General features: G+C 42.6%; 1 protein-coding gene across 1 annotated transcript in view; it reads right to left on the bottom strand.

Annotated features, from left to right (window-relative positions):
* IARS2 (isoleucyl-tRNA synthetase 2, mitochondrial) overlaps window positions 1–24,777 on the bottom strand; it is a 36,730-nt gene that overhangs the window by 11,049 nt on the left and 904 nt on the right. Inside the window, exons 2-14 of the mRNA XM_068153503.1 lie at window positions 24,587–24,709; window positions 23,113–23,269; window positions 21,862–22,010; window positions 21,722–21,771; window positions 21,514–21,623; window positions 21,329–21,419; window positions 20,310–20,425; window positions 18,732–18,901; window positions 18,206–18,296; window positions 17,852–18,003; window positions 16,377–16,537; window positions 7,757–7,859; window positions 7,030–7,123 (exon numbers count right to left, since the gene is read on the bottom strand). Coding sequence (XP_068009604.1) covers window positions 7,030–7,123; window positions 7,757–7,859; window positions 16,377–16,537; window positions 17,852–18,003; window positions 18,206–18,296; window positions 18,732–18,901; window positions 20,310–20,425; window positions 21,329–21,419; window positions 21,514–21,623; window positions 21,722–21,771; window positions 21,862–22,010; window positions 23,113–23,269; window positions 24,587–24,709 — 1,567 coding nt within the window. The remainder of the gene's footprint in view (window positions 1–7,029; window positions 7,124–7,756; window positions 7,860–16,376; window positions 16,538–17,851; window positions 18,004–18,205; window positions 18,297–18,731; window positions 18,902–20,309; window positions 20,426–21,328; window positions 21,420–21,513; window positions 21,624–21,721; window positions 21,772–21,861; window positions 22,011–23,112; window positions 23,270–24,586; window positions 24,710–24,777) is intronic.

Below are 24,777 nucleotides of genomic sequence, written 5' to 3'. Positions count from 1 at the left end.
AAGGAAAAAAAGGAGTCATGATGCTGAAAGCTACCATCACTGTGAGACATAACTATGGGTGAAAAGCTCTGTGGCTTTTGCCACTGGCATCACAAAGAGGCCAGTCTGCACTTTTGTGGGAAAGATACTGAAAAATCATCATCCTGAGGTTGTTGTGCAGACAGCTCTCAGCCTGTGAAGAAAAGTCCAGACCTGCAAGAGTATTTCAGAGTGAGAAAATAATCCTCTGAAGTGGATACACCAAAGGCAGCTACTGAAATAAGCGCTATCAAAAGGCCACACAGAAACTGAACTTAAAAGCAAGAAGAGAAAGAGAGGGAAGACCAAAAAAAAAAGGGAAGAGAAAGAGAGGGAAGACAAATCAAAAAGGGAAGAGAAAGAGAGGGAAGACAAAAAAAAAGGAAGAGAAAGGGAAGACAAATAAAAAGGAAGAGAAAGGGAAGACAAATAAAAAGGAAGAGAAAGAGAGGGAAGACAAAATAAAGGAAGAGAAAGAGAGGGAAGACAAATAAAAAGGAAGAGAAAGGGAAGACAAATAAAAAGGAAGAGAAAGGGAAGACAAAAAAAAAGGAAGAGAAGAGAAAGAGAGGGAAGACAAATAAAAAGGAAGAGAAAGAGAGGAAGACAAAAAAAAAGGAAGAGAAGAGAAAGAAAGGGAAGACAAAAAAAGGAAGAGAAGAGAAAGAGAGGGAAGACAAAAAAAAAGGGAAGACAAAAAGAGGGAAGACAAAAAAGGGAAGAGAAAGAGAGGGAAGACAAAAAAAAGGGAAGAGAAAGAGAGGGAAGACAAAAAAAAGGGAAGAGAAAGAGAGGGAAGACAAAAAAAAGGGAAGAGAAAGAGAGGGAAGACAAAAAAAAGGGAAGAGAAAGAGAGGGAAGACAAAAAAAAGGGAAGAGAAAGAGAGGGAAGACAAAAAAAAGGGAAGAGAAAGAGAGGGAAGACAAAAAAAAGGGAAGAGAAAGAGAGGGAAGACAAAAAAAAGGGAAGAGAAAGAGAGGGAAGACAAGATTTGAACCAAATCTTGCTTTTACCACACCACCTTTTTGGAAGCAGTACTGTGATGATGAATTTATTCATGTAGGAAGCATTCAGAGTTCTGTTTTAATATTGCTTGAAAGAATATGGCAACAGTTCTCTCCAAAAATATTTGAGGCATGCGTAGCAAGGAAGAACCAGGATCAGGTGGCTCAGTGTCAGGCAAACAGAGCACTAAAGAAGCAAACAGTGCCCCCAGGAAACTTCAGTAGCTGTATGTTTTCCAGAGCACCTTGCACTTGTGGACCTGCTCTCAAAGGTGCAAGGTTATCACTATTTCCTTCACACCAATCTAGTCATAATGGGACATATCCCTGGGGGTTTTTGAGGCCAGGCTGGATGTGGCTGTGAGCAAGCTGATCTAGTGTGAGGTGTCCCTGCCCATGGCAGGGGGGTTGGAACATGATGATCTTTGAGGTCCATTCCAACCCTAACAAATCTCTTATGCTTTGATTTGTGACTATAGATAGCAGCTAAATCTTTGATCTTACCTGGACCTGAGCAAAGCCTTCGACACTGTCCCGCACCACATCCTGGTCTCCAAACTGGTGACACATGGGTTTGATGGGTGGACCACTAGGTGGATAAGGAACTGGCTTGATGGCCGCACCCAAAGAGTGGCTGTCAATGGCTCCATGTCCCAGTGGAGGCCAGGGACAAGAGGAGTCCCTCAGGGATCAGTCCTGGGACCTGTCTTGTTCAACATCTTTGTGGGTGACATGGACAGTGGCATTGAGCGCACCCTCAGCAAGTTTGCTGATGACACCAAGCTGTGTGGTGCAGCAGACACGCTGGAGGGAAGGGAGGCCATCCAGAGGGACCTTGACAGGCTGGAGAGGTGGGCACAAGCCAACCTCATGAGGTTCAATAAGAGCAAGTGCAGGGTCCTGCATCTGGGTCGAGGCAATCCCAGGCACAAATCCAGGCTGGGCAGTGACTGGCTGGAAAGTAGCCCTGAGGAGAGAGGCTTGGGGGTGCTGGTGGACAAAAAGCTCAACATGAGCTCTCAATGTGCAATTGCAGCCCACAAAGCCAATCAGATCCTGGGCTGCATCAGAAGTGTGGCTAGCAGGGCGAGGGAGGTGATCCTCCCCCTCTACTCAGCCCTGGTGAGACCCCACCTGGAGTACTGTGTCCAGTTCTGGAGCCCCTATTACAAGAGGGATGTGGAGGTGCTGGAGCATGTCCAGAGAAGGGCCACAAGGATGATCAGAGGGCTGGAGCATCTCTCCTATGAGGACAGACTGAAGGAGTTGGGGCTGTTCAGTCTGCAGAAGAGAAGGCTCTGAGGTGACCTGATTGTGGCCTTCCAGTATCTGAAGGGGGCCTACAGGAAGGCTGGGGAAGGACTTCTCAGGATCTCAGGTAGTGATAGGACTAGGGGGAATGGAATGAAGCTGGAGGTGGGGAGATTCAGGCTAGATGTGAGGAGGAGGTTCTTCACCATGAGAGTGGTGAGACCCTGGAATGGGTTGTCCAGGGAGGTGGTTGAGGCCCCGTCCCTGGGGGTGTTTAAGACCAGGCTGGACGAGGCTCTGTCCAGCCTGATCTAGTGTGGGGTGTCCCTGCCCATGGCAGGGGGGTTGGAACTAGATGATCCTTGTGGTCCCTTCCAACCCTGAATGATACTATGATACTATGATTAGTGTGTAAGTTCCACTCTCCTACCTGCCACAGTGCTGATGGGGAAGAGTTTGCTTAGTTTGGCACTTCATTAAAAGTGGTACTTTTGACTCAGCCAGCCTGGAAAAAGGAAGGCAACTATAATTTAAGGAAAAAGAGAGGCTTTAAGTTGTTTCCATCAGAAATACGCCCAGCCTCTGGCAAGGAAGCTTTAGAAATATGACTGGATCCATGTAACCTATGGTGTATGCCACCAACTTTGCTGTCACAAGCAATTCCTTTCACCTGTTCAGATCCCTCCTAGAATAACACAACTGTTTTACTTGGAAAAGACCTCTAAGATGGTGGAGCCCAGCCATTGACTGCCATGGCCACTAAATCACATCCTGAAGTGCCATGTCCACACATTCCATGAATGCCTCCAGGGATGGTGACTTCCCTGGGCAGCCTGCTCCAATGCCTGACCACTCTTGCCATAAAGACATTTTTTCTAATGTCCAAACTAAGCCTCCCCTGGCACAATTTCAGGCCATTGCCTCTCATTTTATCACCTGACACTAGAGAGAAGAGACCAACTTCCACCTCACTACAGCCTTTTCATGCTCCTCTTTCTCCTCCCCACCTTGTTCCCAGCCTGCCATGTTTTTTGAAAGCAATCTGTGTGGTTGTGGTGGTTTGAGCCTTAACTGGGACTTAAGAGCTCAGATGGGGGCAAGGCTGAGAATCCCTCCCCTGCTCCCCCCTCCTCTTTCCCAACAGAGAGGAAAAAGAAAGGAAAAGAGCAAATCCACCAAGAAATAATTTGGAGTCGGCTTGGAAGTAGAGAGGTAAAGAATTTTCTTTAAACAATATATATATATGTAAAAATAACAGGTAGGGCTCACAAGGGTAAGGAACAAGGATGGATGGGAGAAAAAGTAAGAACAGAAAACCAGTCTCTTTGAAGAGGTGTGGAGGTAGCAGGGAGAAGGATCAGGCCTGACCACGTGGCAGAGAAGCACAGAGCCACCAGCAGTCCTCATCCAAGCAAAGGCAGGGGCCCATGAAAGCTAATGGCTGCAGTGTCCTCCTTTTTATAGTCTTGTTGGGCAGGGAGGGGGAGTGGAACAAATTAACTTAGTTTCCCAGGAGGAAAACCCCCTGCAGGGAGGGCAATGCTCTCACAAGCCCTCCCCCCCTGCTTCCAGGATGGGCATAACCCATCACAGTGGTCACCAGCTAAAGGGGTGAAATTCCTAACTGCTGCATCTCATTTAATAAGCTCAGTTGCAGCTATTTCAAGTTCAGTGAAAAGTCAGGTCTCAGTTCCCCAAGTATTCAAGAGCACAACTTACTCTTATCAGTCTGGGCCTTGAGTTCATGGTAGAGTGAAACAATTATGAACATCAGCCTTGCAGTTTTAGCCATCTATTCTATCCTCCAGTTGACCTGAGATTAACTCCCATGGTGCAAAACAACTGCTGCCATGCATGACCCTGTCATTACAGGCAAGCAATAACTGCTGTTATCACTGATCTCCTACTACAAAATTAGCAGGTAGCACTTAGCAGGTAGCACACCAGCTTCCACAGGCCTCTCTCTGCTCTCATGAGTTGAAGCCACTGGAAGTTCTTCCAGTTATGGCATCCTCTAAGCAGTGTTTCATTTCTCCATGGCTTTCATCCATTTTCCCCATCAGTTACTCTGTTTCTAAGGCCTGCACATTATTTTTACTGGTACTGGGGAGGAGTTCTGCAAAAAAGTTTAAAAAGCTGGAGCACACTGGGAAAATACAAGACAAAACCACTGGTTCAGCAATTGCTCTTGGAAAGTGACTGTATTATAAAGGGTAAGTTGAAGTAGTCATTTCTTATAAATCATTGAGACTGTACTTTCACTTCTGGCAGCAGCCAGGAGCCTCAGCTTCACAGGGAAAAAAGGTAATGCAACTTTGGGGTCATTTCTGAAGACACAGGCTTAGAAGATCACACTGCTTGCTAGTCCTTCCCCCAACTTTTCCAAGGCCAGTGGGGCCTCTCCAGTCATATCAGACAGCAAAAGAAGATGCCTCATTTGTGTAATGTGATGGTTTAACCCACACACTCATGCACACCAACTCCCCATCAAGCCTCAAGAGACCAGATGACTAGATAGAAAAAAGGAACTTTTGCAGGCTCCATGAAAGAAGCAGGTACTGTGAAAGACCCAACCTTCCTTAGACATTACAGAATCCCAATGGGAACCTTACCCAAGTTAACAGTGAATCAAGAGTCTTGGTTGTGCTATTCCTTATTAAACATGGCATCTTTCACCTAGACAGGATTAGAGCTAGATTTTGCATATGAGGTGTTAAGCTCTTAAAAAAACCCAAACAGATCCAAGTCTGTAACTGAGAATAGAATAGAATAGACCAGACCAGGTTGGAAGAGACCTTTGAGATCATTGAGTCCAACCTATCGTCCAACACTATCTAATCAACTAAACCATGGCACCAAGTTCCCCATCCAGTCTATTCCCAAACACCTCCAGTGATGGTGACTCCACCACCTCCCTAGGCAGCACCTCCCAAGGGCCAATCTCTCTTTCTGGGAAGAACTTCTTCCTAATATCCAGCCTAAACCTCCCCTGGCACAGCTTGAGATCTCTGTCCTCTTGTTCTGGTGCTGGTTGCCTGGGAGAAGTGACCAACTCCTACCTGGCTACAACCTCCCTTCAGGTAGTTGTAGACAGCAATAAAGTCTGCCCTAAGCCTCCTCTTCTCCAGGCTGAGCAACCCCAGCTCCCTCAGCCTCTCCTCACAGGGCTGTGCTCCAAACCCCTCCCCAGCTTTGTTGCCCTTCTCTGGACATGTTCCAGCAAACCAACATCTTTCCTGAACTGAGAACTGGACACAGGACTCAAGGTGTGGCTTAACCAACACCACTACTTTGTTACACCTTCCAAAACTAAACCAGAAACGTTTTTCAAGAGTATGAACTTTAACATATGTAAAGGTCTTCTAGAAAATGAATGTTTGCTGATGGTACTATTGCCTGACCACGTTGCTAAGAAATAAAACCTCTGCTACTAACGTGTTTTATAATTCAACAAGATTGTTATCATGTAATTGGGTACTCAGGGTTTAAAGTCCAACAGACTTGATGTATGGGACCAGACTCCTCCTTTAGAAAGGTCTCCTGGGTTTGGAGTAGCCTCCAAGCAGTGTAGATTTCATACATTGTTATAGAAACATACATCTCCTACATTCTGAGTAGCTCCTAGTGGAACTGTAGGAGCTGTAGTAGGAACTGTAGGAGCTGCAGGAGGAACTGTAAATAGCATATAGCAAACATTAATATTCTAAGCCATTTTCTGCTTTAGTTACTGGAAGTCACCAGTTAAGTCCAAAAAATACACCCTACAGTCTTCAAATGAAAGAATTTCAGACTGAGCAGCTCCTCTCACTTTTGTTCTGCCTCAACTAGCATGCACCAGCACAAACTGAAATTTGTCAATGGAAAATACTTCAAGTTCCCCCCTCTACTCAGCCCTGGTGAGACCCCACCTGGAGTACTGTGTCCAGTTCTGCAGCCCCTATTACAAGAGGGATGTGGAGGTGCTGGAATGGGTCCAGAGAAGGGCCACAAGGATGATCAGAGGGCTGGAGCACCTCTCCTATGAGGACAGACTGAAGGAGTTGGGGCTGTTCAGTCTGCAGAAGAGAAGGCTCCCAGGTGACCTCATTGTGGCCTTCCAGTATCTGAAGGGGGCTACAGGAAGGCTGGGGAAGGACTTCTCAGGATCTCAGGCAGTGATAGGACTAGGGGGAATGGAATGAAGCTGGAGGTGGGGAGATTCAGGCTAGATGTGAGGAGGAGGTTCTTCACCATGAGAGTGGTGAAACCCTGGAATGGGTTGTCTAGGGAGGTGGTTGAGGCCCCGTCCCTGGAGCTGTTTAAGCCCAGGCTAGATGAGGCTCTGGCCAGGCTGATCTAGTGTGGGGTGTCCCTGCCCATGGCAGGGGGGTTGGAACTAGATGATCCTTGTGGTCCCTTCCAACCCTGAATGATACTATGATACTAAGTTACCAATCAGCAGTAAAGTCCCTTGGCCATTTTTTGTCATGGAACTCCCACCCTCTAAACAGGCATGTTCTGATCAAAAGGTCTGTGGTATGCCACAGGGCAGGATCAATCAGAATGGAGCATAAGAAAAAATCTCAACTGAAAAGGAGTTTGCCAACACTAAACCCTTATCTTTACAAGCAAAAGCAGCTGTACAAGAAGTCACCACCAGTTTGCCGCTGGCATGGTCTAACTCACTTGTGCTGATACCAACATCATCAGGTGAGCCTGTTAGATTTTTGCTCTCCCAAGTGTTTCAACAGAAAGATCAATCTATTAAATCTGTACCTTCTAAAACATGAGCCCAGGAAGTTCCACTGTCAAACCAGATATCCAGGACATCCTGTCCCTTGACATAATCCAAAACATCCTGACCACCAGCCTATTGGAGAAACAATTAATAAATCATGCCAATGCAGTATTTGTATCATCAGTGCTTTTAAAAGCTAAAGTAGATTTGTTTTCTGGACCAGTTTTCTACAAGCTTTGCTACATATTTTGTGTTCACTCAAAAGATCTTTTTATCCCACAGTCATTTTCAGATACTTGCTGATGAAAACCCAAACCAGAACCAGGCAAAACTACCAAAGGTCCTGAGAGGGCAGAGCAATACTACAGTTTGTGTGCTGCCATGTGTGAGCAGGTGGTTACAGGAACAACATAAAGGAGGAGGATTTAAACAGAAATGCTCATTTATTAATGACAACAATAAAGACACACTTAGCTTCAAAATCTGGTCAGTTAGGATGCCACTTTCTGCCTGAACTAAAAAGAGGAGGATGGAGATTTCTCCTCCAAGTTAACGGCACAAATCTGACTCTGTGTTTTATCATACTCAGACCTCAATTTCTGAGTGTTCCTTTCACAGGATACCTTTTAATGAAGGCACAAGTGTGTAAAGTTCCATGGGACTGACTATGTGGAAATTTCATACTACTTCTCATGACTGAATTGCCTCCAGCACCTGTATTTGAAGTAAAAAAAAACCCCAAACCCACAACCAAAAAACCCTTACCTTCGCTACAGCCTCTTTTGATAGCAGTTGTTCAACAGGAAGGGTCCACCATGCATCTGTCCCTTGCTGCTCCACTATTTTGATGACATCTGTGACAGTGTCACTGAATTACAAGGAAAAAAAAAAAGGGACTTATGAATGATGAGTTAATCAACAAGTATCAAAGACCCAAAGTGGTGATAAAGAGATCAAACTATTTAAACCTGTGATTTTCTCACCCAGCCAAGCCTCTGCAGAGCTTCCTGCCTGTATTAAAAACACTTCCTACTTCTCTCTTGCAAGATGTGTAGGGTTGTGTAAAACCTGGGCACAATCAGATGTATTCTACAGAGCTTCTTTTTCCTGTGAATACTCAATGACTGGGCACTCAGAAGGTGCCAGTGGCTTGTAAACTTCTAAAATCCATTTCACTTGCTATTTCTTGACTTTGACCTGGCAGCAGTTAGATTCTGACCCTCTACTCTGCTCTCCTGAGACCTCAGCCTAAGAGGGACATGGAACTGCTGGAGCAGGTCCAAAAGAGGGTCATGAAGATGATGGGAAAGCTGGAGCACCCTCCCTGTGGTGTCAGGCTGTGAGAGTTGGGGCTGTTAAGCCTGAAGAAAAGGCAGCTCTGGGAGACCCTGGGGCAGCTTTCCAGTACCTGAAGAAGAAAGCAGGGAAGGGACTTTTTACAAGAGTATGCAGTGATGGGACAAGAGGGAATGGCTTTGTGCTTGAGAGGGTAGATTTGAACTGGCTATTAGGAAGAAATTCTTTACAGGGAGAGTGGTGAGACACTGGAACTGGTTGCACAGGGAGGCTGTGGATGCCCCGTCCCTGGAGGTATTCAGGGCCAAACTGGATGAGGCCTTGAGCAACCTGGTGTGGTGAAAGGTGTCCCTGCCAGTGGTAGTGGGGTTAGAATGAGATGATCTTTCAGGTCCCTTCCAACCTAAACAATTCTATGACCATGTATGTATTAGACATTGTTAAGCAATCTTTTCTTTAAATGGTAAGAGGCACACCTATAAATGTATTAACCCAAATAATGTGAGAAACAAACTTCTGCATCCAGGAGGAGTGATGTAAGTAAACATTCTACATATTATCTGAAGGCAACAAATGAGTTCATAGGGTACAGCAACAGCTAGAAGAAAGGTCCTGAAATAAGGAGGTATTACAGCAGTAAGAAAAAATAAGAAAGCCTAAGTATTTTCTCTGGTGTGAACAGATCATGCAATCACAATGCATGCAGTTCTGTGCACTATTTATGACACATTCAATCACTGTCCACACTGGGTAAAGGAACTGACTTTTAATATCAGTTAATGCAAAGTCTAGACATGAATTAAAAGGTTAAGATATAGAACACACCCCATGTGCTTTGTCTTGCTGATTCACAGGGCACTTGCTAAAGAGGTGACGTTTAAAACACGCACTGTACTTCAGGAGTAGAGCAGATCATCGTGATCTGCCAACTTCAAACTCAAACTGCTGTTACCAAAGCCCCCCAGAGATTTGGTTTTGACTAAACCTTCATTTCTCACATTACTTACTGAACTTCTTGACACAGCAGTCCAAAAGGAGAAAAGGTAAAATAATGACCTGACAGAATTACCTTGAAAACACAAAAGACACCTGATCTAACTTCCTTAGTGTCATCACTTGGGTTTGTATTTGGTCTTCAGCACAGTACTTTTTCTGCACTGACAGTTAGGTGAGCTACTTCACTGCAACATTTAGTGGGCTCTTCCACAGGGTTTAAGCATGAAAACCCACCTTCTCCACCAAGATGTAGAACAATTACTACTCCGTTACACAAAGTGCAACAGTAAGATGGAAATGCAGTTTTGCTGTTGAATGTAGGAATAAAATTTGTAATGATGGACAATGATGGTTTGTATTACTCAATCAAGCATCAATCTATTTTAAAGGTAAATTCTTGTAGCAGGTTTCCTGGAGAGAAAAATCCACCAACCAGTAACGCCAGCAAAGCAATAGCCAGCTAGCCTACCACTGCCATTCTTACCCTTTCAGACTAGAATGGGTATCATTCAGCTTCCAGTTTAATGATGATAGGACACAATTTATGGCTTTGTATCATATCTGCTACCATTTATCTTGGTAAAACAACATTTAGGAGCTCCGGTTCTGAGTGGTATCTTTTCCATTCAGAGATATTTGCACAGAGGCCTATTTGCCTCCACTTGTAATTGTGAAGCGTTACTTCTCCAAGACAAAAAGCAAACAGCAGCTCCAGTCCTGGCAGACAGCTGATAAGCATCCCTTATGTTTAGCCTCTTTCAGACTAAAACTTCAAATTCAGAAATCTCACAGGAGAAAAAGCAAATAAGCCAAGGAAAAGGTTGTTTGTTTCAGCCCAAACTAAACTATTCCACTGAATCCGTGTCCGTCTTGTGGGGCCAGCACCTTCCACTGGAGGTGATGCTGGCTTTACACCCAGACCTCCAGTGATCACACACACAGAATCACCAAGGTTGGAAAAGACCTCAAAGGTCATCAAGTCCAACCTGTCACCACAGACCTCATGACTAAACCATGGCACCAAGTGCCACGTCCAATCCCCTCTTGAGCCCCCAGACCACAGCATCTGGAAACAGTTTAGGAAAAACAATACACTACATTATTTTCCATTCCTTGCCAACAGAAGGCTCCATCTTTTACCTCTTCTTAAACACACTACCAGAGTATTTTTAAAGACAATTATGGATAACTAGTTGTCTTCAAGTGAGTATTTCAAGACCTCTCTCTACCATCTCAGTGCATTCCTGTTACTGGTCAAGCATTACCCAAAGAAGTCACTACAACAGAGTAGCTGAATTAAAAGATTACTTAGCCTAAAATGTGCTTACTACCACATAAAATGTTAGTGCATGTTGAGTGCATCCATGGAAGATGTCATTCAGTGCTTAGCTAACAGCCCTGGCATCAAATTAGAGAGAGAAGAATTTTCTACTCAAGAATCATACCCATAAGTGGTATAGCAAAAGCTACCAGCATGCAGACATAAAGCAAACAGAAAACTTAAAGAGGAACTTGTCTTCCACAATAGCTTTTCCATATTGCAAACACCCTTCCACAGAGGGACATAAACTCCAGTGGTTAATTCATTTTCCACCTACACATTATTCAAGCATTCAGCAGGTATTTCATGATGTCAGTGTTTGCAGGACTTTAAAAGAGGTGACAAATCCAGCTGCAGACCCAAAACTACAGACCCAGCTACCTTGGACAACACGTGGGAATATACTCTTAAAGAACCAATGTATTCCAGCAACTACCTAGATTCAGTTTGAACACAGCAGAAATCTGTTTGTCAGATTTCATAGTTTCATAGTTTCATTCAGGGTTGGAAGGGACCACAAGGATCATCTAGTTCCAACCCCCCTGCCATGGGCAGGGACACCCCACACTAGATCAGCCTGGCCAGAGCCTCATCCAGCCTGCTCTTAAACACCCCCAGGGACGGGGCCTCGACCACCTCCCTGGACAACCCATTCCAGGGCTTCACCACTCTCATGGTGAAGAACCTCCTCCTCACATCTAGCCTAAATCTCCCCACCTCCAGCTTCATTCCATTCCCCCTAGTCCTATCACTACCTGACATCCTGAGAAGTCCTTCCCCAGCCTTCCTGTAGGCCCCCTTCAGATACTGGAAGGCCACAATTAGGTCACCTCGGAACCTTCTCTTCTGCAGACTGAACAGCCCCAACTCCTTCAGTCTGTCCTCATAGGAGAGGTGCTCCAGCCCTCTGATCATCCTTGTGGCCCTTCTCTGGACACGTTCCAGCACCTCCACATCCCTCTTGTAATAGGGGCTCCAGAACTGGACACAGTACTCCAGGTGGGGTCTCACCAGAGCTGAGCAGAGGGGGAGGATCACCTCCCTCGACCTGCTGGCCACACTTCTCCTGATGCAGCCCAGGATCTGATTGGCTTTGCGGGCTGCAAGAGCACATTGAGAGCTCCTGTTGAGCTTTTTGTCCACCAGCACCCCCAAGTCTCTCTCCTCAGGGCTACTTTCCAGCCTAAGCTTTAGGTAAAGGAGTAGTGGAGGAAAGAAGATAAAGGAGAAAAGCAAAGGAGATGTGCCCCCACTTTTTTCACATTGCAACTGCTAACTGTGATGACTCCTCTACTTAAAGGAAGAAGATAATAAGGTCAGGCCTATCACACAAAGAGGATAGACCTGAAACACTGTGTAAGTGCTGTCTATTACTTGCAGCAAGGATGAACTGCTCTGCTCTCCAGTGGAGGTGGGGGGAGGGACGAGAAGGAAATAAACCCTTGCAATCAGTCTCCCTTGGGAAACCATCATAAACCAGCTGCCTTCATTTACAGTAAGCAGATATTGCCAATGTCACACCGCTGTGGATACAGCATTAGTGTAAAACAGACTATGGACTAACCTTTTACAAAGTGTATTGCAATGCAAAGGTTTACATGGTTAAGTCATGAAGGGCCACAGTTCTTTGAGGACACATTTTCATGACACGTGCATATGATCAGTTTCCAGACTATTAAAAGGTCAGATAGATTGGAGACTTGACAGGGTGTTGGAGACTTGACAGGGTGCTTGGTTGCATGGCTTAGTTGATTAGGTGGTGTTGGATGATAGGTTGGATGTGATGATCTTGAAGGTCTCTTCCAACCTGGTCTGGTCTGGTCTGGTCTGGTCTGGTCTATTCTATTCTATTCTATTCTATTCTATTCTATTCTATTCTATTCTATTCTATTCTCTCTTCTCTTCTCTCTGTGCTACTAATGACTTACAAGAAGTAAGGAGTCAGTGACTGAAGTCAGCTTGTTATTTCTCAGTATTCTTACAATTTTATCATGAAAGACAAATAAAAATTAGCAGTGCATGATAAGAGTGTTCATTCATATTCTGTAGGGAAAATTACCAGTACCAGGCAAGTCTTTTGTAAGAGGAGATAGTTAAGACCAAAGATCTCCAGGACACTGTTTCAGTACCGACTTTTTCTTTGTACAGCTTGAAATTCTGAAGACAAAACACAAAAACCTCACCCTGTTCCCTCTAATAGGGATCCTAGGAAAAGATTAACTACTGCCACAGGAGAGAGCACTAACTGTACGTACGGCGTTCATATTGTAAGGAGTAAGATTTTGGTATTGCAGGATCTTTCTTTGCAAAGTACTTTTACCCAAGGTGCGAGTGAAAACCACCTTTCTCAAATAACTACTCATCATTTTATAATCTGTGGGCTTCAAGGTGAGCATGGTAATTCCCTGAGTTAGCAATAAACACCATTGTTAAACTTTGCCCTGTATTCATACACTATCTAGAAGAACTTGCATTACGTGTCACTCGCTGCGCTTTAAGACTGACTTGAACCCCCTACGGCAATTCACGCTACCATGACACCAGCCAATCACTCTGAAGTCTGGTATTGATTGTGCTGAACGCTTACTTAATGTGTTAACAGAAATTAGGCAGCATTAAGGTACAGTCAGGAGGAGAGGAACACAGCGCCTGATGTTCTCTCAAGCTCTCTTCAAGCCGCAGCAAGGAGGAGAAGCCGTCGTCTGTATGAACGTGAAGGTTGCTACTGCGGCAAGTAAGTATTTATGTTATGGTAAGTTGTTATTGCTTGCAAGTCATGAAAATCTCTCAGTGTTTTAAAAAGGTCAATTTTAGCCCAGAGCGAATCCACTTCAAAACCAGGTGGGGCTTTTCTCTGTCAGAAATTTAAGTCATTTGTTAACCCAAGTCAGAGGGAAGAGGACAAAAGTTCTCAAGCATTGGATAATCTTCGCAGCAGTACTTATTGTTATGAGCAGTGAATTGGTGAAGGAGTTATTAGATGAGGTCAGATTAAAGTAGGTAATCTTTGCAACAGTACTTATTGTTATAAGCAGGGAATTGGTGAGGGAGTTATTAGATGAGGTCAGATTAAAGTAGGTAATCTTTGCAACAGTACTTAGTGTTATGAGCAGTGAATTGGTGAAGGAGTTATTAGATGAGGGCAGATTAAAGTAGGTATCTCATATTTATTACCTGGTCTGAGCTACTACTGGAAATACAAATCTCTCATTTTACTCCTGCAGCTTTTTCTCTTTCCTCTTCCATGAGTTAAAGAACTTCCTAGAATTAAAATGTTGGGGTTTTTTTCCTCCTCAAAATGTGATACCTTTTCTAAGCTGACAAACAGTATAAGCATTCGTTGGTGCACGTTCTCTATTCACACTCCTTTCCTCTCCACTTGGGCAGAAAAAATCACATGGAATCTTACCTCTGTATTCTTACTGAAAATGGCAACAATGCACAACTTTCTTTGCTCTTTCACTCTAAAATAACAAAAACCTCTCTGATTTTCTTAAATTCCTGATTGCAGTGCCTATGTGGTATGCTCTACTGAAATTTAATACACTGCTGGCAATTAGATCCTTTATGATCATAGACAACAGTGTCATACAATCAAATGTCTTTTAGGGCTATTTCAGGGGGGCCACAGCAGCAAGCAGGAAGAGTCTTAACATACTTGTACCAACCTTGCTGAATACAAGTTTGCAATCTAGCCCTTGGCTTCCCACTGAGGAAGACAGCACTGTTGACGTTGGGAAAATACTCTTATTAGAGGCAAGCAGTTCCATCTTGAAAGAGAAGCTTTCAGCAGCCTTTCATATAAATTCAGGGAATCCCATTTACAGAAGGAAACACAGCAGTGTATTTTAGGGACTCTTCTTTTGTTGAAGTCTTTTTTACAGGAGCTACATGAACAGAATCACTCAAGACTGACCACTGGTGCTCTCATATGTAACAGCAACTCCATGTGGACTACGCTTACTTCCAGTGGAGATGCTGTTACTTTTGATAGACACTCAAAGACTCCAGAGCAGCTAGACATTTACCCAGCATTCAAGACAAGAAAACAGCTTTTTGTTCTGAAATGTAAGTTATTCACTGTTGTTTTAAGGGCATTAGTTATTCACACACCTTGAATATGAATAGTCTTATGTGTTAGAAATATGTCAGCAACCTGTTGTGGTTCAGACTTGCAAAATGAGGATGCAAATGCAACATCACATTTAGGCTTAGCTGTCTGTTTCAACAAGAGCTGGTGTCCAGGAAAATGACCTATGAATTGACAGACTGCTTTTGAGATTTGCCTGTCATTTCTATAGGCCAATATTCTGTGCACTTTTCCTAGCCTGGTTACAACAGTCTACTATGGCTAACTTTAAATAGTTAATGAGGGGGGGTTGGGTGTTTGTTTTATTTTACACTTTTCTTTGAAAATTTAACCTCTGCTATAAAATATGTTAGAAGAGTATTGTCTATACATGAATACCAGAAGTTGTCAGCCAAATAAATCTGTTTTTCAAACACACTGGATATGCCTCTTTTTCTTTTAGTCTAAAATGTCTCTTTTTACCCCAGATCAATTGTAACCACACATGCCATACCGTGTCTCTTTGTTCACCCACCTAACACACGTGACTGCCAGGCCAATACCTACACACAAAAGGTTGAGCTGCTAAACCGTTGCAGAGTTTACCACATTGAAATACCCCAGCTGCCAGATGTAACTCCAGCAATAATCTCACACACAAAATACTTGCTTTTTAACACAGGTCACTGGTTTTCAAGGTAATTTTACAATAACCTAAAGGAATTCCCATGCATCCTGCAAGAGCTTTCTGCACCAGCTTGGTTAGCTCCTCTGTGTTCTGAAGGAGCTACTGCTTCAGGGTGCCCTTCATGTTTGAATGGCAACTGCTATACTGTTTTTCATTACAGTCATATTTTGTTGTTAAACTACACATGTAGTAATCCTAAGTGAACACAAGCAACACACTCAAGCCTACTATGCAGAGCAGCCACAATAAGTAATAACTATCGTTCAGCGAGTGCGATGGTGTTGGGTTGACAGTTGGACTTGATGATCTTGGAGGGCTTTGCATGTTGGACATGATCTTACAATCATTAAAGTTGGAAACAACCTCTAAGTAAATACACTTACTTTTTAACACACTAACAATTGTTGTGGGTAAAGTGATTTTATACACCACGGTGCCTCCATCCAATTATTGCCAGGTAGGCATCAGCATTATTCAGGTACTGTCAAACACTATGGTTATTGTGATCTTTTCTTACAATCATTGCTTGCTATGAGAGAGTCAAAGTACATATCTGTACACCTTACACACCCAGGTGAAGCCAAGGACTAACTGCTTAAAGTCCATTCCCCGCTGTCCACACCCTAAGCTTCACCTACTACTACACTTACGTGCTCAGCCCAGCCTCTGGAAAACACGCTGGACTCTGCAGTACATTTATTCAACATCAGAATAAAAGCCACTTGCTGCAACAGTTCTACTTAAGCTCATCTTCAGCTGTTGTGCAATCTTATTAGTCATCATGAATTTGCACAAAGGGTTGTAAGGTTAAGATATATAAAATGGTGTAGCTTAAGCCAAGACAGAAAAAAAACTACAGAAATGAATGTGGACCTCCATAATACTACTTTTAGGAAACCATCTCTTAAGAGGATATTCACAATTGAAGGCCTCTGTCCACCAAAGAGGTAAAAGCAGAACTCTAACACTCCTGAAGAGATAGAAAAGGATTGTATTTGGCTGAGTTTTCTCATACCTGTTTATCAAGCATTCTCCTGTGTTCTTCTGATAGAAAACAGGGATAGGAACGCCCCAACATCTTTGCCGTGATATACACCAGAAGGTCCTTCTGTCCAGCATTTCCAGCATTCTGTTCACTGCAGATGTTGGAATAACTTTCACTTTTTTCACTGCTTCCTATGAAGTAGACAAGTGAATTGTTGAACATGCTTCAGCATTCAAACACTGTTTGTGCTACCACTATGAAAAGGTACAGGTCTACCACCTCCAGTACAGAGTAACACGTTCTTCGGCAGCTGTCACATTCTCTGTTGACTTCACCACGTGCTGCTGTTCAATAATGTCCTTCAACCACTGTATGTACTGTACATCTCCTCAGAGAGCAAACAATGCCCTTCTGCCAGCTCTGATTCTCTAGCAGACACTTTAAAGGTTAGAAATGGCACTGGCATCTCTACCTGAAGTTCAATAGATCCTGGTGTCTTGTGTTGCTTTCTACTTTCAAAGCCCATCTTGCTGTCTGTGTTTACAGAGTGTGAGCTACCACTCGCTCCCAAACCCACTGAATAACCATCATAGAATAGTTTGGGTTGGAAGGGACCTTAAAGATTCATCTAGCAAAGATCATGATGGTTTCCTTCATTCTAGATAAAGATGAATATGGAATAAACACTCCATGCCTTAAGTAGAGTGAAATCACTGTTACCAAGACAACCTAAGGGTGCTGATTCGTACACGATTTGAAAGAGCACTGCACATTGAAAAAAAAACATTGTTTAAAGTTATTTAAAGTAGGATTGTGGCAAAAATAATAAGGCAGCAAACAAAGATGTCATAGAATCATAGAACCAACCAGGATGGAAAAGACCTAAGAAATCATCAAGTCCAACCTATTACTCAATAGCTAACACCTCATGACAACTAAACCTTGTCTGGCCATGCAATGCTATCAGAACACAAAGATACTTTTACTAGTAATAAAATGGTGTCTTCTGGATTGATTACTTGGAATACTTTATTTTTGGGGGAGAAAAATAACTCTACAAAACTTACAAATCTCCTGTAAGCACAAAACAAATAGGTCAGTGTGACTATCTTGTATTATATCAATACTGACACAAAACTGACAACAATCACCACTTCTACAAATTAATCCTTTAGAATCACAGAATCAAGAAGGTTGGAAAAGACCTCAGAGATCAAGTCCAACCTGTCACCCAACACCAGAGGTGATGGAGTCACCATCCTTGGAGGGGTTCAAGAAGTGTGTGGATGTGGTGCCTTGGGACATGGTTTAATGGTCATGATGGTGTTAGGTTGATGGTTGGACTTGATCATCTTAGAGGTCTTTTCCAAGTGAAACAATTCTATGCCTTTAACTACAGCTTGCAAACCCTAAAGTATTCTAGAGTGAGCTATAGCAAGATGATTCTGTGGTTCCAAATGGCATCAGCTGCCTTTAAATGTCCCATAATAAAACAGATTATGTACCTGAGCTGCAGCCTTCACATTTGCTGTGTTCACAAACCACTGTTTGCTGGCACGAATAATCATTGGTTTTTTAGTCCTCCAGTCATATGGGTAACTGTGCACGTATTTTTCTTCTTTTAACAAACTCCCAGCTGCTCGAAGCATCTGAATTACTGACAGAGAAGGTGAGGCAAGATTAAATTCCAATTTGAACATGCTGTTCCTGTTAACCTGTTAACTCCGTTCCCCAGTGAACACCTAATAGAGTGCCCATACCGCATCCAGAGTCAAGATGCGTTCAGTTTGAACCCTCAAAACACACCTGCAGGAACGTTAACTGAGAAAGTAAAAAATGGCTAAACGTGGAATGCTCACCAGCTTCATTCCCCTCTTCAAGAACATTCTTGTTTTGAAGTTTAGGACCTGCAGCTTCAGTAAAACATCCACTCTCATCCACAAAGCAGTCCTTGAAACAAGGATGTTGAGCATGTCAATAAAATAGCACATGAAAATTAATTACCTTTCTGGTATAAAAAACCCCAAAAAGTTAAGTACTCTGCAGAGTATTTACTTTTCTGATGAATTGCTACATTTAAGTACACTTCAGATTTAGTAATCCCTTAGGCCAGTGAATTTTACATGTTGGAAGAAACCAGTACTGTTGTATGTGCAGGTACGGCACAGCTACCTTACACCACGCCACTGGTTTAGTATTTCAGTGGCTTTTAAAATTAACAGGGAAAAACAACAAACAAACAATCCCCAAGAAAAGCTCTACCACCTGAAAAAAACCCAAACCAACCATGCTTCAAAACATTCTATGCACAAATTACAGCACTTTGGGCTCACATGACCAAACACTTGCAGGGAATCAAGAGTAACAGCTGAATAAATGAAGTACCGTGGGTAGCTGATGGTGGGAAGCTACACTGTAGTCTTCCATACCGTGAGCTGGGGCTGTGTGAACCAATCCTGTTCCTTTTGACATTGTCACATGATTTGCAGGTAACAGAGGAGAGACTTTGCCAGGAATTGTGGGATGAGCACAGGAGCCATCTGCCAAATCTACACCTGGGGGTGAAAAAACCAAGAGGAGAGACAACAGAGGAACAATTCATGCATTCAGCTTATTTTATCAGAGCAGAATTGGAACGATTGAGCAGCAAGTGATATAGTTTAGATGTGTTATTTCTTTCTCATTTGTGGGTCCCTGTTTAAGTGTTTCAAAATTCTCTGTATTTTACACTTGCACACAGTTTGTTGGGGGTTTTTGTTTGGTAGCTTTTTGAGTTTTGGGGTTTTTTTGCTTGTTTGAAATTTCCTTTGGAGAAAAAGCTGCTTTTCTACCTTAGAGAGTAATGACATTCCATCTACAGACACTCCATGCATTCCCTTTCCTTGAGAACTGCTATTCTCAGTGTTTTGGAAAGAAATCTCTCTAACATTTCAGCAGTCTATAGCCACTAAGGACTAATTAAATCATGAACAATTCATTTAAATTCTCTAAGTTACACACCCAGAGCGCAGCACAAATTAAGCTAGTGACATTTTAAGGTTAAAAAAACCCTTAGTAGCAAAGCCTTGCTGAAAATCAAGCTATCACAGTTTGAGCAATGCTTCATATGACAAAATGGCTTTCACTGGAAGCTTTCTTCCTGGAAGAAAGGTTTTTAGGAACTGCTGTGAGACAGGTGCAGAAATACAGAAAGATAATGAATGTAACTAATTACTGAACTTATGGAAAGATAGAACAAAGAGGTTCTAATATTCTTTTCAGCTCTACTGCTGTATTTCACCTGCAAAACACATGATTCAAAAAGTGGATTTTTTTGGAGAAGACCACTTTCAATTCTATCACTAGATATACCCAAGTTTTTTCAGCAGAGAAAAGGATGAATTTTTCCCCTCTGAAAAAGAAGGCAAGGAAACATACCAAAAGAACCTGAGAAGGCAAAGTCCTAGAAACCACCACTGCCACCTCTTTTAGACAGGCATGTTTCCAGCACTGAATCACTGGTAAAGGCAAATTAATGAAGTTTGAAACCTACGGATGAAAATTGGAGATATACAGCACACCAAGAGGACACAGTCTCAAGCTGCACCAGGGGAAGTTGAGGCTGGAGGTGAGGAGAAAGTTCTTCACGGAGAGAGTCATTGTCGTTTGTCATTGGAATGGGCTGCCCATGGAGGTGGTGGAATCACCATCCCTGGAGGTGTTCAAGAGGGGATTGGACCTAGCACTTGGTGCCATGGTCTAGTTATGAGGTGACAAGTTGGACTTGATGATCTTTGAGGTCTCTTCCAACCTTGATGATACTGTGATACTGTAATACTACCTGACAGAGTCCCCTTTGTATTATTTTAGTGATGAATGTTCTCAAAACATATATATAAAATTGATACATCAAAACTGAAGCAGTGTTAAGACACCTACAAGCAGATAGCTAAGCAACTTGATCTTAACACTATTAAAACCTACCTTTACATGTTGACAGAACCTCAAACTGCATATCCAAAACAGCAGCTGTAGATTCGACTCTATCTGCAGCCAGAATGAAGTGCTCACCAGTAGCTGTACACTTGACAATTGAATATCTACAATGCAAATACATATTTGTGATAATAAATAATTACAAACACCACAAAGCTACAAATTGCTTAAGTGCTCCATCTTCAAAAGACAGCAAAATATGTTTTAAGATCTACATCAGCACTGGTTGGGCCACACCTTGAGTACTGTGTGCAGTTCTGGGCCCCTCAGTTTAGGAAAGATGTTGACTTGCTGGAATGTGTCCAGAGAAGGGCAACAAAGCTGGGGAGGGGTTTGGAGCACAAGCCCTGTGAGGAGAGGCTGAGGGAGCTGGGGTTGCTTAGCCTGGAGAAGAGGAGTCTCAGGAGAGACCTTATTGCTGTCTACAACTACCTGAAGGGAGGATTGGTCTCTTCTCCCAGGCGGTCAGCACCAGAACAAGAGGACACAGCCTCAAGCTGTGCCAGGGGAGGTTTAGGCTGGATGTTAGGAAGAAGTTCTTCACAGAAAGAGAGATTTGCCATTGGAATGTGCTGCCGAGGGAGGTGGTGGAGTCACCATCCCTGGAGGTGTTTAGGAAGAGACCGGATGGGGCGCTTGATGCCATGGTTTAGTTGATTAGATGGTGTTGGGTGATAGGTTGGACTCGATGATCTCAAAGGTCTTTTCCAACCTGGTTAATTCTATTCTATTCTATTCTATTCTATTCTATTTCCAATTAATTAAATCTCAAAATAAGGCAACATGGGGAAGAAGTAACTTTAAAGAATAAAAAAAAATCAAAAGAGAGCTTAAAATACTAATGGAGATACAGAGCAAAGCTTCACAATTATGTGACTTAAAATAACCCACACACACAAAAAGATGCCTTAAATGAAATGCAGTGGTAGTACATAACACTTTTAAGTTTGCAGATAAATATTGATAAGGACTGATGCAGATCACTGAACCAAGTGAAAGACACATACGCTGAATCTGGCATGTAACAAACCGCTTGATTGGCTGGCACGGTCCAGGGCTGCGTGGTCCAGACCAGCACACTAGCAGGGGATGATCCATCTACAGATGTAAGTTATAATTGTAAGTAAAATACTTCTAACAAGCACACAAAAATAAAAAGCTATCAGTCTTAAACTCTACACAGAAGTCATACCTATCACAGAAGCCAACTTAGGTGGTGACTTCAGCAGGGGAAATTTCATATACACGGAGCGACTGGCATGCTGCTCATTGTACTCCAGCTCTGCTTCAGCCAAGGCTGTTCTGGGTAGAGATCAAGCATAAGTTAACACACTTAGAACACGAAAAGCTATTGATATCCTTGCCAAAATTTTGAAGGTGTAGCTTAAGTTTACACTCACTTGGTTGAAGGGGACCAGAAAACAGGTTTATAGTCCTGATAAATGAAACCCTAAAGAGAAAAGGGAGGTGGGAAAAGGAAGTTAGAAGAAGTGAAACACCTAAGAAATCAAAATACACTTCCAAGAAAAGTCCAACATACCTTGTCATACATTTTATAGAAGACTCTCAGCTGGTTTGCTTCGTACTTTGGATCAAATGTGTAGTAGCAGTTAGCCCAGTCTGCCATTACACCCCAACGAATGAAGGCAGATTTCTGTTTCTCAATTGCTCTTTCTGCAAATTCTCTGGCTGAAGGGAACAGTTCCATTAGGCACACGGTTTAGCTCACTCAGATCAACAGAATACCATTTTAAATATGCCATTGACAGTTTTTTAGAAAGGCCTGAGCCAAACATCTTGAGGCTATGCACTGATTATTGATGTGGACAAAATACATTATTATGGTTCAAAAAGGACTTATTTCAGAGAAGCAGTTACATAAAATGACTGCAAAGCATAAAAAAAACCCAAATCCAGGAGTGACACCTTTTGAGTAATATAGAGAGATAAACCACAGATGCCTCTAGAATATAAATTTCATTTGTAAGGAAGAGGGAAAAAGAAATCATATATTTAGTCATGAAGAACGATTTCTCGAGATATATTCTGACATAAGGTGAAACAAGAGTGAGGATTAACCACCTCTGTTGAGGAGAATCCAAACTTTTCAAAGCAACATGCACCTGAAAAGAAGTTCCCCTATTTTATTGCCACAGCTTCAAGCTAGGGCAGCATACATAGCTCATCACAAGCAGCTTTGCAGCTGAATATTGGCGTGATCCAATACACATGGTGTTTGAATTGATTTCTTCAAGACAATTTCCCTATAACACAGACTAACTTCCTCTGAAAGGATCACCCCCACAGTTTTGTGGCATTGTTAAAAACAGTTGACAGATAAATATTGTACAACAGCAGGAACCTAGAGACAAGCTGTCCTGATGAAGCCTGATTTTTACATCCATCTTTTTAGCTCCTCATAACATTCCATCTTCAAACAACAGAAGACTGTTGAGCTGATAAATACACTTGAAGGCCACGACACAGTTAAGCAAAGCAGAAGTCCAAACCCTCTGCCTTCCTTTTTTAAAGCTCATAGTCAATGTTAATGTGTGTTCATCACAGCAACAAATTAAGCCTGTATTCAATTATCCCATTTCATAAGACAACACTGTACTCAATCGTCTCAGCGCACACAGACAGTGACCACAAAAAATGTCACCAACAGCTAATATAAAAGCCAACAATAAAGCAGAAAAGCTATCACAAATATCACATACAAAACAGGAGTAGGATGCAAAACTCCTTAAACCAGCTCTTTTCTATAAAGATACAGCAAACAGGGGGTTACCTCTCTGTCGGATTTGCATTGGTGAAAGATTTTCAGCTCCTTTGACTTCTGACAATGCCTTCAGCTCAATTGGCAATCCATGACAATCCCACCCTGGCACGTAATGGACTTTATAACCTCTCATCACATGGAAACGATTAGTGATGTCTTTCAAAATCTAAAAAGACACAAAGGTCTATTACCACTTCAGCTTCCCCACACAGAATAGCTACATTATTAAGATCATCTCATTAAAAATCCCCAACAACCACAACCAAACAACTATAAAAGGCCACAAGCTGTATTTGCACGTGAGATTATGCGTTCGTGAATTTTCTTCCCCATCACTCTGTAGTTTGGCAGGGCCTCAGAGGACCTCTCATCAAAGAAATTCATTCAGTACAACTGAAAGATGCAGATTATAAAACTGCAAGACTTGAAGGGAACAAATATTACCTGCTCTCATCTTTAAAACACTGAGCTAGACCTACAGTGTTGGCCTAGTGCATATTATGTGTTCCAGAGGAGATTGGACGTGGCACTTGGTGCCATGGTCTAGTCATGAGGTCTGTGGTGACAGGTTGGACTCGATGATCCTCGAGGTCTCTTCCAACCTTAGTTATACTGTGATACTGTGATTATTGGTTTTTGGTATAAGTGATCACCTATGAAAATTTGTCACTTTCAGAAGGCCAGGCTCTGGCACTAGTCCTGGAAGAAGCCATGGGTTGCATTTTAGCCTTTCCCACCTTGTAGAATATGGAATGCTGCCACTCTCAGGACTGAATCTAAATGTATCCAAACATATTTAGGAGTCAAATTTCAAAGCTGAAAATTACATTTTAAAAGGCACCAACATTTAGTCACCATGGTTCCACTGAGGCCACCCACATAAAATAAATGCAACAGAACAAACTTACAAAATACTCAAAGGGAGAAAAAAGACCAACAGGGCACAGCTCAACCCTGCAATACAGTAAGATTATTACATACACACATAAAGCAATATACATTAACCCATATTGTGTATGTGTGCCACGTTAGAATAAACCCTTTATTAGAATAAACCAAACCAGGTTGGAAGAGACCTTCAAGATCATCATGTCCAACCCATCAACCAATCCAACCCACCCAAACAGCTAACCCATGGCATAAATAAGTGCATTTAATCTTGCAAAGGAATGAATTCCCTTTAATTCCTTTCTCTGAAAAGATGTTCTCTTTTTACTGAGACATTCAGCCTCATAAATAAGCACTCAACTTATAAGCACCATAGACTGGTATATGGCATTTATGTTGTGGCATGGTATCTGTATCACCATGGCACCAGATTGTACCTACCTAACCAAATCATTTGCTTATGAAGAGCATTGTCTGGCAAAATACCAAGCTCGTTAAAGTGCTATTGATTTACATGGGAATGGAGAACACATAGCACATTACTGTTTTAAAGTGATAAACACTTTCTGTAGAGTATGAAAGAGTGAATACTTACTTTATTTAAAGCATGGCCAACGTGAGGGTCTCCATTGGCATAAGGTGGTCCATCATGCAGACAAAACTCCTGCTTTGTTTTCCTTTGCCTTTGCCATGAATATAGTTCCGAAAAGCCACACTTCTGTAGGGACAAGAAGGAAACACCCCAAATCATCACAGGTCTGTGCACGTCAACAATGTCTGGATTTT

Source organism: Melanerpes formicivorus, unplaced genomic scaffold (assembly GCF_026170545.1).
Source record: "Melanerpes formicivorus ecotype bairdi unplaced genomic scaffold, bMelFor1.0.p_v2 SCAF_26, whole genome shotgun sequence".
NCBI classification, from domain to species: Eukaryota; Metazoa; Chordata; class Aves; order Piciformes; family Picidae; genus Melanerpes; species Melanerpes formicivorus.
The sequence above is the reverse complement of the archived record's forward strand: the minus strand, read 5'-3'. Positions and strand labels throughout refer to the sequence as shown.